At 48.4% G+C, this 13,696-nt stretch overlaps 1 protein-coding gene across 2 annotated transcripts in view; it reads right to left on the bottom strand.

The window, feature by feature from the left end:
- Nucleotides 1-4,076: 4,076 nt before the first annotated feature.
- Nucleotides 4,077-13,696, bottom strand: part of N4BP1 (NEDD4 binding protein 1) — a 50,256-nt gene continuing 40,636 nt past the window's right edge. The window contains exons 5-7 of one of the 2 annotated variants that reach the window (XM_025920808.2): nucleotides 12,594-12,701; nucleotides 10,475-10,582; nucleotides 4,077-8,823 (exon numbers count right to left, since the gene is read on the bottom strand). In XM_025920808.2, the coding sequence (XP_025776593.2) occupies nucleotides 8,466-8,823; nucleotides 10,475-10,582; nucleotides 12,594-12,701 (574 nt within the window). In that variant the 3' untranslated portion in view covers nucleotides 4,077-8,465. The remainder of the gene's footprint in view (nucleotides 8,824-10,474; nucleotides 10,583-12,593; nucleotides 12,702-13,696) is intronic. The other variant, XM_086689505.1, reaches the window with a different exon arrangement.

Below are 13,696 nucleotides of genomic sequence, written 5' to 3'. Positions count from 1 at the left end.
ACCTGACTTTTCCCCAAAGAGGAACAAATGTGTTTTCCTGATACTGGGGAAGTGCATGGAATTCTGGTCCCAGGTGATAGGACTGATTGGTCCCTTGGGTCCTGGCTCAAGTCCAGACCACCACGTCTACAGAGGCCATCTCTGTGGTGGAGGAGAACCTCTTCCTACCAGCTATCCCCAGTGCCTTCTCAGGGCCAGGAATCTGGGATCAAGGAACCACGTGACTCCAGCAGTCACTCTCCACCATCCCTGCCTCAATGGAATGTTCCTGGGTACATGGTGCTCAGGCCGGTCCTCCATGCCAACGCTCCTGGTCTGGGGCTGCACCTGCACATATCAGACAACTAGAAAGCACTCTTCCAGGGAGGCAGTAGAGAGAACCAGCGCTGGAATAAGATCTAATACTATCTTGCCTCACCTAATGGCTGATGTTTGTGGGAACCCAGGCCAGCGGCCTCTGTACACACTGTGAATAGTTCTCCCGGGTTGGACAAGTCCTGTCCTTGACAGTGTGTGCTGACCCCTCTGGACTGCCAGGCCCTGTCTGGGCTGTGTTGGACAGTGACTGGGGTATTTGGGGGTATGTGTGATGGGCATCGTGAAGAAACTTGCACGCTCAGTGGGTGCCAGGTGCACCCCTCCCTTCATTCTCCTTCAAAACTGTCCTGGGATGTAATCAGAGCCAGCTTCTGCAAGCAAGTGGACATACAGCTGGGCTGAGGGTGGGGGAAAATCAAGGTCAGACCCAGAAACAGGAGGGTCCTGCCTTTGTGGTGTCTTGGGTTTGAAAAACACCAAAGGTAAGATGAGGCCTTGAGGAGGAAGAATTATGGGACCTGTGTACAGTGTAAGGGGCACTGACAGGCCTTCAGCACACGTTCATAACATTGGAGGGGGTGGTGTCAGGAAAGGGAAGAACTCTCCCAGGGGTCAGGCTGTTACTTAGGATTTCATCCTGGTTGCAACAACTCTCTGGTGAGGTGTTGGTTTGCAACGAGGGCACACGGGGGCACTTGGGGAATTATGGAACTTCTTATCTCGGTAGTCTGGGGTGTGGCCTGGGCACAAGACTTTTAGAAGCTCTCCCTACAGGTGATTCGAATGTGCAGCCAGGGCTGCAAACCACCGGCTCCAGGCATCATCACTTCTATTCAGGTTGAGTAGCCTTGAGGTTGAGTAGCCTTGTGAAGGTCACACAGTAGGAAGTGCCAGAGCAGGCCCCTCGCCCTCAAGGCCAGGGTTGGATCAGAAAGGGGGCCATCTGGGGGTGCGTGGGTGACTCAGTTGGTTAAGCATCTGACTTTGGCTCAGGTCAGTGAGTTTGAGCCCTGAGTCGGGGTCTGTGCTGACAGCTCAGAGCCTGGAGCCTGCTTTGGATTCTGTGCCTCTCTCTCTCTGTTCCTCCCCCATTCATGCTCTCTCTCAAAAATAGACATTAAAAAACAAATAAACAAACAAAAAAAAAACAAAAGAAAAGGGGCCATCTGGCCGTTCCCTTCCCCCCAGCACTGTGCCCTGCACACAGCAGCCACTCAAGGACCGTTGGTGAACAGGGCAGATGGAGGAATCACACAGGGGTGGGAAGCAGAAGCAGGCAGAGAAGGATGTGGGTGTCAGGGGCTCCTGCTCCACCCCCACCCCATACTGGCTGGGCGGCAGGTCCCTTAGCCCTAGGAGACCTGCGGGGAGGAAGCATGGCTCCCCGCCCATCCTGGAGAGACAGTGGCATGTGCAGGGTTGGCAAGGGGAGGGGCTGGCTAGTGTGGAGAGACTCTGGTCTGGGGAAGGCATGGGAGCCCAGCAGCATCCACAGCTCCTTGCTGGTGACTGATGGAGGGCTTCTTCCTGCGGCCTGTTTTGGTGGATGAAACCCTAGAAGGACACCACAGCCAGACAGGCCGGCAGACAAACACATTCTCTTCAGGGCGGCCTCCTCTCTGGGAAGGGACTGGGAAGGGCAGGGCCTGCTCAGGCTGACCCCAGACTGGGTTTCAGGCTGAGGCCCAGCAGGGCTCCCTGGGGCCCTGGTGGGGATGAGAAGGAAAGCCCAGTGGGAGGGGACAGAGTCCAGTGGGAGGGGCCAATTCAAGATGTCCCGAGGCCCCTGGGCCAGCACTGGCTGTGGGCACCTTTGCCCTGATCCTGGAAAACTCTGCTTGCCAATGACCGTCACCCATCTGGAGCCACAGACGTCAGAGGACAGGAACTGGAGCTGTGAAAAATGCTGCTGCTTTCAAAAACTATCACAGGTCCTTTTACTGACCTGCATCCCCTAAATGAAATGGAAGGTGGGTAGGACGCACACATGAGCTCACTCTGGACAGTGCTGGTCAGCTTTTCCTTTTTAAAACTCTGCTCTCAGCACCCTCCCTCAGGACCAGCGCTGGACATGGGCCCACTGCGCAGGAAGGTGGGAGGCAGAAGCTTCCTTCCACAGCCTCTCTGCTGGGCAGACTGACAATCTTGACCCAGGTCACAGCCTGATTCTGTTCACTGGGTGGGGGCAGGGCGTCCATCTCAAGAGCCATTCTGGCTGCCACATCACCTCTGGGGAAGGTGCAATGGCCTGTTGTTCAAATCCTGAATCCCGGACACGCTGACCTGGAGAACTGTGAAATCTCTTGCTAGCCCTGTGCTCCAGCTCCCCCCCTCCCCCAGAGGCCCCAGAGGGTCGTGAGGGCCACAAGACAGAATGAGGCATGGTGAGTGCAGGGTCTGCCTTCTCATGCACTCTGTGGCCAGGCACAGTTCTGCCCACTTCCCTCTCTTCCCTCCTCGTGGGGACAGTGGAAGGGTCCTCCTGGGTGCCTTTTAGCAGCAGTGCCCTCTCTAGGTCACAGCTGGGTGTCCATGGCCCTGTGGAGGCTCCAAGGAAGTCCGGTCCACACTCCTAGTGAGTCGGCAGGGACAGAAGAGCATTCAGAATCTGGAAGATGGGCTCTCTGAGCAACTGGAGACAAGCTCTTGGACCTCTCTTAGGAGATGTGGGACAAACTGTAAGGGTGTGAACACTATGGGTGCCCTAGAGGGGTTGCTGCCCATCAGAGCCACAGTCTTAGCAGTCACTGAATGGGGCCGTGTCAGGCACTGTCCTGGACGCTTCCCGGGTCTGAATACACCTATTCTGCACAATGCCCCTGGAGTAGGAAGCATGATTCCATCACGCCTGTTTTACCCAGGGGACATGGAAGGGTACGGGAGGGCCTAACTCTGGACACGCCTAGTCTCTGCCCAGCTGGGGAACTGAGCAAAGAAATTCATGTCAGGGAATTTTTCAGACAGCCTCAAGAGGAAGTGGGGATGCTGAAGAGGAAAAGCAGCAGCAGGAAACAGCCTGCTTGAAGGTGGGGGGTGGAGCTCTCTTGGAGGTTGAAGGAAGGGAAAGTTTCAAGTAAGTCAGGACCTGTCAGCCTCTTACCATTTTCTGATGGGGGTGAACACTCCCAAAGTTCACTTTGCACCAGTCTTCGGGATCTTTCTAAAGGTATGAGAAGCCTCTCCCATTTAATCTGCTGAGTGTAGGGGCAGTGGTAACTATTTTACTCAAGACTCTGGACTTTAAGGGCCATAAATCCAACTTGAAATTAAGCAAAGGGAGGTGCATTAGAATAATGGGGCATCTCGACATCTGAGGAAGGGCATGGGTGCCACCAGGCTCCTATGACAACAGGAACCTGGCACTCCCGCCCCAGGAATCTTGGGTCTACGAGAGACAGATTCCCCCATGGCAGGAAGTGGCCTCTAACAGACCTGGGCGTGAAATTCCTTGGATCCACCAGCAGAGGGGAGAAGACCAAGGAGTGGCTTTAACTGGACTCGCTTGGGCCAGGTGTCTGCCCCTGGCCAGGCTGCGGGCAGGAAGTCAGAGCACACTGCTTGGCTCGGCTTGTCCACAGCTCAGCCCTGGACTGCATGGTGTGTTGGGGCCTTGAAGAGAAGGGGAAAGCCAGGCAGACACCCCATCTGCAGTAGACCGCAGCATAGTGGTGGGTTCCCGGGTGCAAACGTGGACAATGTGACTTCTTAAGGTTTTATCGGCTGCCGGACACCACAGTCAAGAAGGCAATGTCGTCCAGTTCAGTTGAGCAGACGTTTATTGAGCACCTATTAAGTGCAAGGCACTGTGCTAGGTGCCATGGGAAATACAAAGAGTGAACATAGACGGTCCCTGCCCGCGAGGAGCTCACAGTCTAGAAAGGGAGGTGAGACACAGTACACAATCAGCTGCAATGATACCGGCCAGTGCGGCAGGTGCCAAAAGCGAGACACAAGCGCCGTGGGTCACAGAGTGCCACAGGGTTGTTTCTGGCCAGAAGCACAGGCAAGGGCACAAAGAGAAGGCAGGAGACTGGGTCATTGAGGGGGAAGCCATTTGGGAGAAAGGGCATCTCTAGCAGAGAAAAAGAGGTGCACACAGAGGCAGGAGCCCATAGGAAACTGAGGAAACGTATGTGGGCTGCAGTGAGCATCTGGGGAAGGGCTATTCAAAGTGGGCAGTCACACGTGGCCACAAGGACAGCACGGATACTACGCTCAGGGAGGGCTGAGCTTGGTGCTCTGGCGAAGAGGCACTGAAGATCACTGAATAGGATGGTTTGTGACCAGCAATGCATTTCTGGAAGATAAATCTGGGAGCATGCTGGGGTCTGGGAGGGTGGGGTGGGCTGACCGATCAGGGGCTGCCTGAGAGCATGAGAGAATGACTGGTGGGCACTGGCAGGACAAGGACAAGGTGGATGAGGGAACGCTGTGGCAGGGTGGGGTGGGAAAGGACAGCAAGGAACAGAAGCAGGCTGAGGGTCTGGGGAGTGAGTCTGAGGATGTCACAGGGTTTCCAGTCATGCTAGAAACGCGTTTCTGAATGGCAGGCCTAGAGGTGGGACTGGAAGTCACTGCCCAGAGGGGACATGTGGAGGCAGGGAAGTTAGGGAGGGAGGAAGGAAGCTGGAGTTAATGACCATTAAGGGTGAGTACAGTTTCTCACAACGTGGTCCCTGGACAGCCTGTGTGGGAAACGCCCAAGGAGCTTGCTGATGTCTCCAATTTCTGGGCTTTACTCCAGGGCCACTGAATAAAGAGCCCTGGGGGTTGTGCCTAGTAATCCGCATTTTTAGCAAGAGCCGCCCTCCCCATCACAAGTCCATGGCTGGTCTGAAGCTTGACTACCTGTCAAGAAAGAAAAGGGTCTCGAGGACTGGCCTTTGGGTAAAAGAATAGAAAAGAATGAGGAACATTTGGGAGGGAAATCTCAGAAAAGGAGGAAAGTAAGGGCCACAATGTCAAGTATTCTGGTCACTGAGGGTGGACACGAAGATTAAGTACTGAGAAAAGGACTCTAATTCGGCAATTACTGGTCCCTGATGACTTCTCCTAGACTATTTCAGGCAGTGGGTGGGATGAAGGTCAAGTTTGCAAATAAGGAAGTGAAGAGTGGGAAGGTGAGGGAGAGCAGCAATGCATGGAGAGGATTCTTAGGGGAAATCGGGTGATTTTACTACAGGAGCCAAGCTGTAATAATGGAGAATGATGGGGAGGTAGATAATGAAGAAACAAATGGCAGGAGTCAGTGACTGACCAAACAGACCACAGTGAGGAGAGGAAAGGGACATGGGAAGGAAGGACAGGGGAGGACCTGGGAGTGCTGGTGGACAGCTGGAAGCTGAGGGAGAATGGTGCCAAGGCCCAAATTCACGGGGCCCTGTGCCTGGGGCATCTCCTGTGGTGGGGGAGGGTGCTAGGAGCAATCACAGAGAGCACAGCTTTCTCTGTGACTCATACTCCACATGTGCCATGACAAACCTAAGCAAGACCCCGTCCCTCCTCTCAGAGACCAAAAGCTGCAACAGGCCTGAGTCCCCAGCAACACCTCCACACCATAGCTGAGTCTGCCAGACAAAGCTGACCTGTCATCCGGGATGGCTGAGACGCCTTCCCACTGTTTTCTAGCCAGCAGCCTACTGGGTCTCAAACACAGGGTACTTGACAGAAAGGTCAAACAAGGCTTTCTTCTCCCAGAGCGGGGAGCCGGGGCCTGGGAAGAATGCAGGCCTGGGAATCATCCCGCATCACCATCTACTTATTCTCTGACCCCGGACAACCTCTCTGAGGACCAGATGCCGGTGTACCAAATAAGGTGCATCCTTGCTAGGCCACCTCCTTCACGGGAATGCTGGGAAATACAGGACGCAGACGCACCACACTCTGTAACCCCCTGAGGAGTTACAAAATGATGATGCATTGCTGACACTGCCAAGGTGGCTCAAAAATCCACTGCTGGGGGCAGACCATCGAGAAACATTTGAGTAGCATCAACACTGAGCTTAATATTAAGAGAAGGCTGAAGGACTTTTTTTAACGGTCTGAAAATTGAGTTTTTAAATACTAAATTTAACTAAAGCTGATGATTTTCAGAAAGAACTGTGACTTATGTTTGATGTTGTAATTTATCAAAGGAAGTAATTAACCCACTTAGTCTCCTGCATCCTTCCTTCCCACGCCCAGAAAGAGGAAAGGGGCAGGTAGAGCCCTCAGAAACAATACTAAGAATACAGAGGCTTACATGATATAAAGCTCAAAGGTCAAGTCACGTCTAGAGCCTAGGAAACTCTGGAACCCCAGGCCTAGCCAGCCCCACCCGGCATCAGTGGAGGCTTAGTCCCCTTTCAGGAAGACCTGTGTGGCTAAGTCTCAGCCATCAAGGCTTACCCCCGGGTCCTTTTCTCAACATTAGAGAAATACTGGATTGGCAACACTGTCAGACCAAACCTCAACCCAGAAGGTCAGAGTAACTACGAGACAGCCCTAGCCCTCACACGTCTGCCACACTTTTACAAACCACCAGTTCTGAAGATGAGGCACAAGGGCTGTGACTGAGTCACTTCCTGGCCACCTCAAGTCTCCATCCACAACTGGGTGGGTGACTCTGGCAACCTGCCCCCAAAAGGCAGTGGACAACTAGTTCCTCGTCAGGAAGCATCTTAAAGGCATCGGGGAGAAAACATGATTGAAGTGTAAGTCCAGCCACCTGGAGGACTCTGGATTCATCCCTGGAGGGATACAGAAGTCAAACCAGGGAGGGAGCCTCCTGGGGAGTCACCAGCTCTGCTCATGGCCAAAAAAGTCCCTTCACTATGAAAAACAAACCAGCACTGAGTCCTCAGCAGCTGTTTCTGGGGGCTGGGAGAGACGTGACCCACAGGGCAGATAAAAAACTGACCGTGAGCAGCCTGGGAAGAGAACAGGTATAAAATACAAAGCCCTTTGAAAGTCCAGAGGACAGTAAAGATGTTAAGAATAATTATCCAGGAAAAGAACTTCACTGACACAGAATTTGAACAACACTGAAAACACAATACTAAGATACCAATTCTGAGATAGACTCACTCACAGGAAGGGCAGCTTAGAAGAACACTAAAAAGACAAACACCGGAAAAATAAATAAGGGGCTCTGAGCCCTCATGGCAGCTACTGATGCTATTTATTGGCTTAGGGTCATTCTTGAGAATAGAAAACCACTTTTGGCAAAGCTGTATAAACTTCACATGGGTTGTATCTCCCATGATGTGGACACAAAATTACTGTAACGATGGGGCTCTTTGTTAAATTTCTTCACATCCCACTATTATTTTCAGAGGCTAAGACATGACTTCTAGAGTCAGGTCAGGTATAGCGAGGCCTCAGCCTGGTGAGCATGTCAGAGCACTGGACAAGGAGTCTGGTCCCTGCCCAGCTGCTCTACGGCTGTGGACCTGGGCATGTGCAGACATGAGCACACTGAGCCTCAGTTCCCTCTTCTTCAGGGTGGGAGGGGAAGTAGGGTGGGATTACATGAGTTCTGAAGTTTCTTCTTGCCCTGACATTCTGGGAGTCTAACTGTGCCCTGGTCATTAACAATGGCTAGGCACAGGTGCCATCTAGTGGCACCACCTGCCCAATCTCACAAATGGCTCCAACAAAAGACCCACAGGAGCAAACCCAACTCCTACGACTCTAATTCCAGGGGTGAGGGCAGAGGAGACCGGGAGGGATGAACACACTTCATGTTAGTGGACGTTACATAGTCATCTCAAGAAAATATACTTTAAGAGGTCTTGCTTTCCCTAAGAAAGCAACTCTTTTTTTTTTTTTTTTTATTTAGAAAGGCTACTCATATCCATTTGTCAATATTTTCAGCTTTAAGGAAAATAGTTTAAAAAACATAAAAATGTAAATACACTCGAGTAACTGCTATTAAACAGTTCTGAACAGGCAGAAAATGTACTTTCCTTTTACAGAAAATGTTAAATCTGTAATAGCAGCATAATTTATATATAGAAAAAGCTGGTTTTGAAAACCCAGATTTTTTTATACACAAAACATCTGTTTTCTTTTCTATATACTACAATAGCATTTCCACTGGGAAATCGGTCTCTTCACATTATGTCGCTTCCTGCTGCCACGTGCAGACACTAGCTCAAGTGTGGCCTTCAGTCCAACACCATGGCAGACAGTGCGTTCAGGTCTTTCATGTATGGGTGGGCCACCAATATCTGGTCGATTTTCAGTCTCTGCTCGGAGTCAGGGAAGATCTTCAGAAGTGCTTCCCTCAGCTCGCTGGTTTCTGCAGGAGACCTCTGTGCTGGCATGGGCACGTTCTGCTGCATACTGGGAAGGTTCGACAGAACTGGGAAGCGGGGCTGCTGAGGGAGCCAGTGGCTAGGTGGGGCACCCTGAATCCGGGCTGGAGGCTGGTGGCTGGTGCTGGCTGCCTGGGCCCCAGGGACTCTGAAGCTGGCGTCAAATATGCCCACATTTGGCAAGGCATTGAGCAGGGGCTGCATATCTCTGTGAATGGAATGAGTCTGGTGAGTCAGGCTGTAAGATAAATGAGAGACCTGCTGCTGACCTTGGGGCCGTGCTGCTCCATGACTTCTGAAGGCAAGCTGCCCACAGAGGGGTCCACAGGGATGACAACTACACCATCTCCAGACCAGTCATGATGGGAAATGACAGCTCATCATGAGCTACACCACCCTCCTAGGTTTGCAGCTGCAAGAATGGACCCCAGCCAACTGTTGGCTCTAAGCCAGGATGTGCCAGAATCACCTGAGAGCTTTCAAAAGACACAGACAACAGGGTCTTACTCTTCTGGAGACTAATTCTGTGTGGGGCCCTGGTTGATAGGGATTAGAAAAAGGGACTCCTTTGGGCACAGGCAGCCACTACGGATACCTGTTGCCCCCCCTCTCCGCCCTCACCAGTCTGGGCGAGGTGTTGGTGCCCACAACCTATACACTCATGGGTATGTGTGAGTGTGTGTAAAGGGCATCTGTCTTTTTAAAGAAGTTTCCCAGGTGACTTGGGCTTGCAGCTGAGAAATGGGGCTGGCCGAACACTTTTTCCAATTTCAAAAGCTCAACTAACTTCAAAAGTTAGTTCCTTGGTGAGTGGAGTTATTATTAACTCCTCGCTCAATTTGTTAACACATTGTAAAGAGTGATTAAGTGCACGGGCAGGGCAGACCCTGCTGCCAGGCTGCTGAGGTGAAGAAGGAGCCAGAGAACTCTCTTTCCCATTAAGCCTGACCCGCAGGCCTTGATGCTTGCACACAGGTGCCAGATCTTAAATGCCCAGTGGAGATGCACTGACACCCAGCAGATGTTAAAATGGCTGCCATTCTCTGAGCGTAGGCAGAGAAGCAGAACCTTTGGGAACTAAGCCCTCATTCTATGTAATAAAACCCAAAGGCTCAGAAGAGAAATGATTCCTAAGACCCAGGGAGCTGAAACTGCACTCGTCTCCTCTGTGGAAGATACCTCTGTGTGAACTACCCCAAATCCAAATCTAGAATCCCCAAGGGATCTGGTTATAAATAAAAAAGATCAGCTGTCTGTCACCAGGTTATACCATCTGTCAGTTAGGCACATACGATACTTTAGTTAACAGTGTCCATTACCCAAGAATTCTGAAAACAGATATAACTACCAGCAACTTATCTTTAAAAACCCAACTAAAACAAAGAAAATGTCAACTATCAAATCAATTTCAGATCAATATGAAATACTGGCTTCTCCATTTAGTGGAGACAGAAAGTTCCCCGGGTAGTGATTCCTGAATAGTAAATAAATTAACAGGAACATCACAAATTTAAAGCAAATAACCTTGGAAAGTGAATATAAGAGGATATTCACGTATACATAATGAACCTAAGTGGCGTTTGCTCATAAGTGGCAGTCAGCAAAATCTGCTTTGTCTTTTTAGACCTATACAAAGCTTGGCTCCCCACCCTCTCCTAGGATTAAAACCAAAGGACCATAAATGAAGACATGGTCTTTGGGGTGTGTGCTTGATTACCTTTCAAATATACCAGCAATAAATCTAAGGCTAATACAAAATTTAAAAGTGTTGTCTTTAGTTATTCAGAGACATCACTTACACAAAAGACAAAGAACTGAAACAAGTTTGTAAACAGAAAACAATGTGAAAAAGCAAATACCTAAGGAAGACTTCTTTCCTAAGAAAGTCCTCTAATCGAGGTCCGCTTCTTCCCAGAGGGTCATCAGGAACCATAAATATATCCCCGACGAAGGTATACTGAAGCAATCTATAACACAGAGAATGATTACAATGCTGGAGAAAACATGAAGCTTTTATTGTTGCAGGAGCTGAGAAGAAAGTAGAAGTGTCCACCTAATTCCAAAGCAAGAGTCACCTATAAAATTGTAAGGCTGCTTACATGCCTAATGGAAAAAACTAACACATCCAAGTTAAGCCATCTGAATTTCTCTTTTGGATACAAATACAGTAAAGTAATAAACTTTTATCATTGGCCCTCACAATTCTTATCGAGACTTTCAGATTTTTATCTGGGCTTTGGAGGCAGCTTCTTCTCCTAACTTTGAAAACAAGATTTAAGACTGACTGCTTAGGACACACTGCTTAGGTGCTCAAAAAACGTTTTACTTTTGAATAGTTGTGTCTATAGGCAAACCACTGAAGACAACTTCTTAAAAGAACAAAACAGTACAGGGCGCCTGGGTGGCTCAGTTGGTTAAAGCATCTGACTCTTGATTTCAGCTCAGATCACAATCTCGCAGTTCGTGGGATTGAGCCCTGCATTGGGCTCTGCACTGACAGCTCAGGGCCTGCTTGGGATTCTCTCTCTCCCTCTTTTTCTGCCCCTCCCCCCACTCACTCACTTTCTCTCAAAATAAAAAAACTAAAAAAAAAAAAAAAAAAAAAAAGAGAAAGAAAAGAAAAGAAAAGAAAAAAACCCCAAAACAATAGGATATCTGAACAAAGAAAATCTGAGATCTCATCATGATTTATCAAGTCTGGGGAAGATGTGATAAAGAAAAAAGGCCAAGTGCTTGTGTTTGCTGTCCAGACCTCGGTTTCTGCCTTGTTTTGTGAGTTTTGAAAGCAATGGGCTGGTGTACAAACATTGAGTCCTGACTGCATTTAGACCTTCTACACACAGAGGAGTGTCCAATAAATACTGACAATGAGTCTAGGGCAAAGGTCCAACAGAAACATGTCCTAGAAGATTAATGGCTTGTTAACTGTGCCTAGAAGGTCAAAGACCAATTCTCAGTTCAGCTCTCAACAACAGCTTTCCAACACCATGTGGGTCAAAATACATACAGTAATTAACTCACACCTGGGTATTTACAGCAAAGGATTATTTTCTAAAATCCTCTAACAAGTTAGCAAAATAACAAATATCAGACAAGGGGCAACTATGAAACCCCAACAGAAATAAGTATCTAATTGTACCTGTTATGTACTAGTTATAACACAGCCTGAGGTATGTTGATTTATGCTTTTAGATTTGTGGCATATAGGACTCATCCCTGGCACCATCACAGACTACTGCCTTTTACAGAACTCAGTCAGATGATGCTTGTTAACAAGAAGTCCTGGAAGCCAGTGTTCACTGATCTTAAGGCAGGTGGACACATTCAGAACATCATCACAACTAAAAAACTTGTATCAGTGAATGCTCAACTCTTGACTCTGTTATTTTGGATGATATTCACACATGTTTGCAATATAGACGATTAAACTATGATGGTAAATGCTCAAGGAAAGCACCAGATATTGAAAAGCAGAAATACTCTTCCCACTCCTAAGAAGTGAAAACTCATCAGTATGTGGATTTTGGTCTCATCCTCTTACTGGAATCACAGCTGTCATTAAATCCAACCTTCGTATTTCATGGTTGAATCAAGTAGGGACACCCACTGAGTTGCCAAAGTCTCCCTTGGCATCAGGGCAAGGCCAAGTTAGGAGGCCATTTCTGCTCGATTACACTGTTAACAAGAGTTAACTGTGCCATAATCATGTGCCTCTTGCCTTCTGCCAGGGAACACTGATCTCTCAAAGACACTCTGCAGCCACCACAGCATGCCCATTATGTCATCCACTGGTTTTGCTGCTTCGTACTGGGAGCCCCACTTACCTAGAGGGGCCAGCCATGGTCTTGGACAGGGAGCACAGTCTTATGATACTTTGGTTTCCTATACTGCCTTCTGCAGGGCCAAGGTGTACACAAAACCAAACCAAACAATAAACAACAAAAAACACTTAACCAAAGACAAAGAAAATATTATTACCTTTTTGTAATAATTTCTCTCCAAGAGACTGACTCAGTCACAAATTCTCTGAAGTTATCATTTGTTACAATTATGCCACCAGTTTTGTCCGCTAAGTGTAGTAGAAACCTATAGTAATATAAGAGGTTAAAATGGGCAAGCAGGCATTCCTGGCTTATAGAAGCTACGCTATAAGAAAACAAAAGGATTTCCTCTTCATATGAAAATCACCAAAGAATTTAACTATGGCTAGGAAGTAGAAAAGTTAAGCCCTTGTCAGCTGAAGATCAGTCTGAAATATCAAATACCTCTGAAATTATTAGTGTGATTATAAACGAAGGTTTGATTTTCATACATTATTATCGCGTTTTAAAAATGTTCTCAACCAGGGATGCCTGGCTGGCTCAGTCAGAAGAGCATGCAACTCTTTTTTGTTTTGTTTTTTTTAAGTTTATTTATTTTGAGAGAGAGTGAGTGCAAGCGGGGAAGGAGGGAGGGAGGGAGGGAGGGAGAGGGAGAAAGAAAGAGAAAGAGAGAGAGAGAGAGAGAGAGAGAGAGAGAATCCCAAGCAGGCTCTGTGCTGTCTGTGCAGAGACTGATGTGGGGCTCGATCCCATGAACTGTGAGATCATGACCTGCGCCAAAATCAAGAGTTGGACACTTAACCAACTGAGCCATTCAGGTGCCCCAAGGCATGCAACTCTTGATCTCGGTGTGTGGAGATTACTTAAAATCTTAAAAAAAAAAAAAAAAAAGACCACAATTTACACATTTTTCTGGAAAAGTTGTATTATCAGAAGACAGTGGTTATCAGATGATGCATGAGGACTAGAGTCGAGAATGAATTTGAGTTGACAAGCCTGTGAAATCACTAAATCACAATTTAAGTTTTAGTTGCTAGGCTAGAGTGCTCTGGTTCTAAGATTAGCTGCTTGGTACAGTCAGCCTTGCATTTTTAAAAAATAAATCCATAGGTTCACACTTGCTGCTTGGACTTTAGATGTCTAGAAGCACCATTCAGTTTAGTTCAAGTTATAGATTCACTCAGATGCCATTTATAAGTTGAAATTGTGATAACAAAGGGTAAGAAATCAGTATTGAGAATTCTATTTCACTGCTGGAGA

The sequence above is a fragment of the Puma concolor genome, chromosome E2, assembly GCF_028749965.1.
Source record: "Puma concolor isolate L17-30 chromosome E2, mPumCon1.1.hap2, whole genome shotgun sequence".
NCBI lineage: Eukaryota > Metazoa > Chordata > Mammalia > Carnivora > Felidae > Puma > Puma concolor.
Note: the sequence above shows the minus strand (reverse complement) of the source record. Positions and strands in the feature narration are given on the sequence as shown.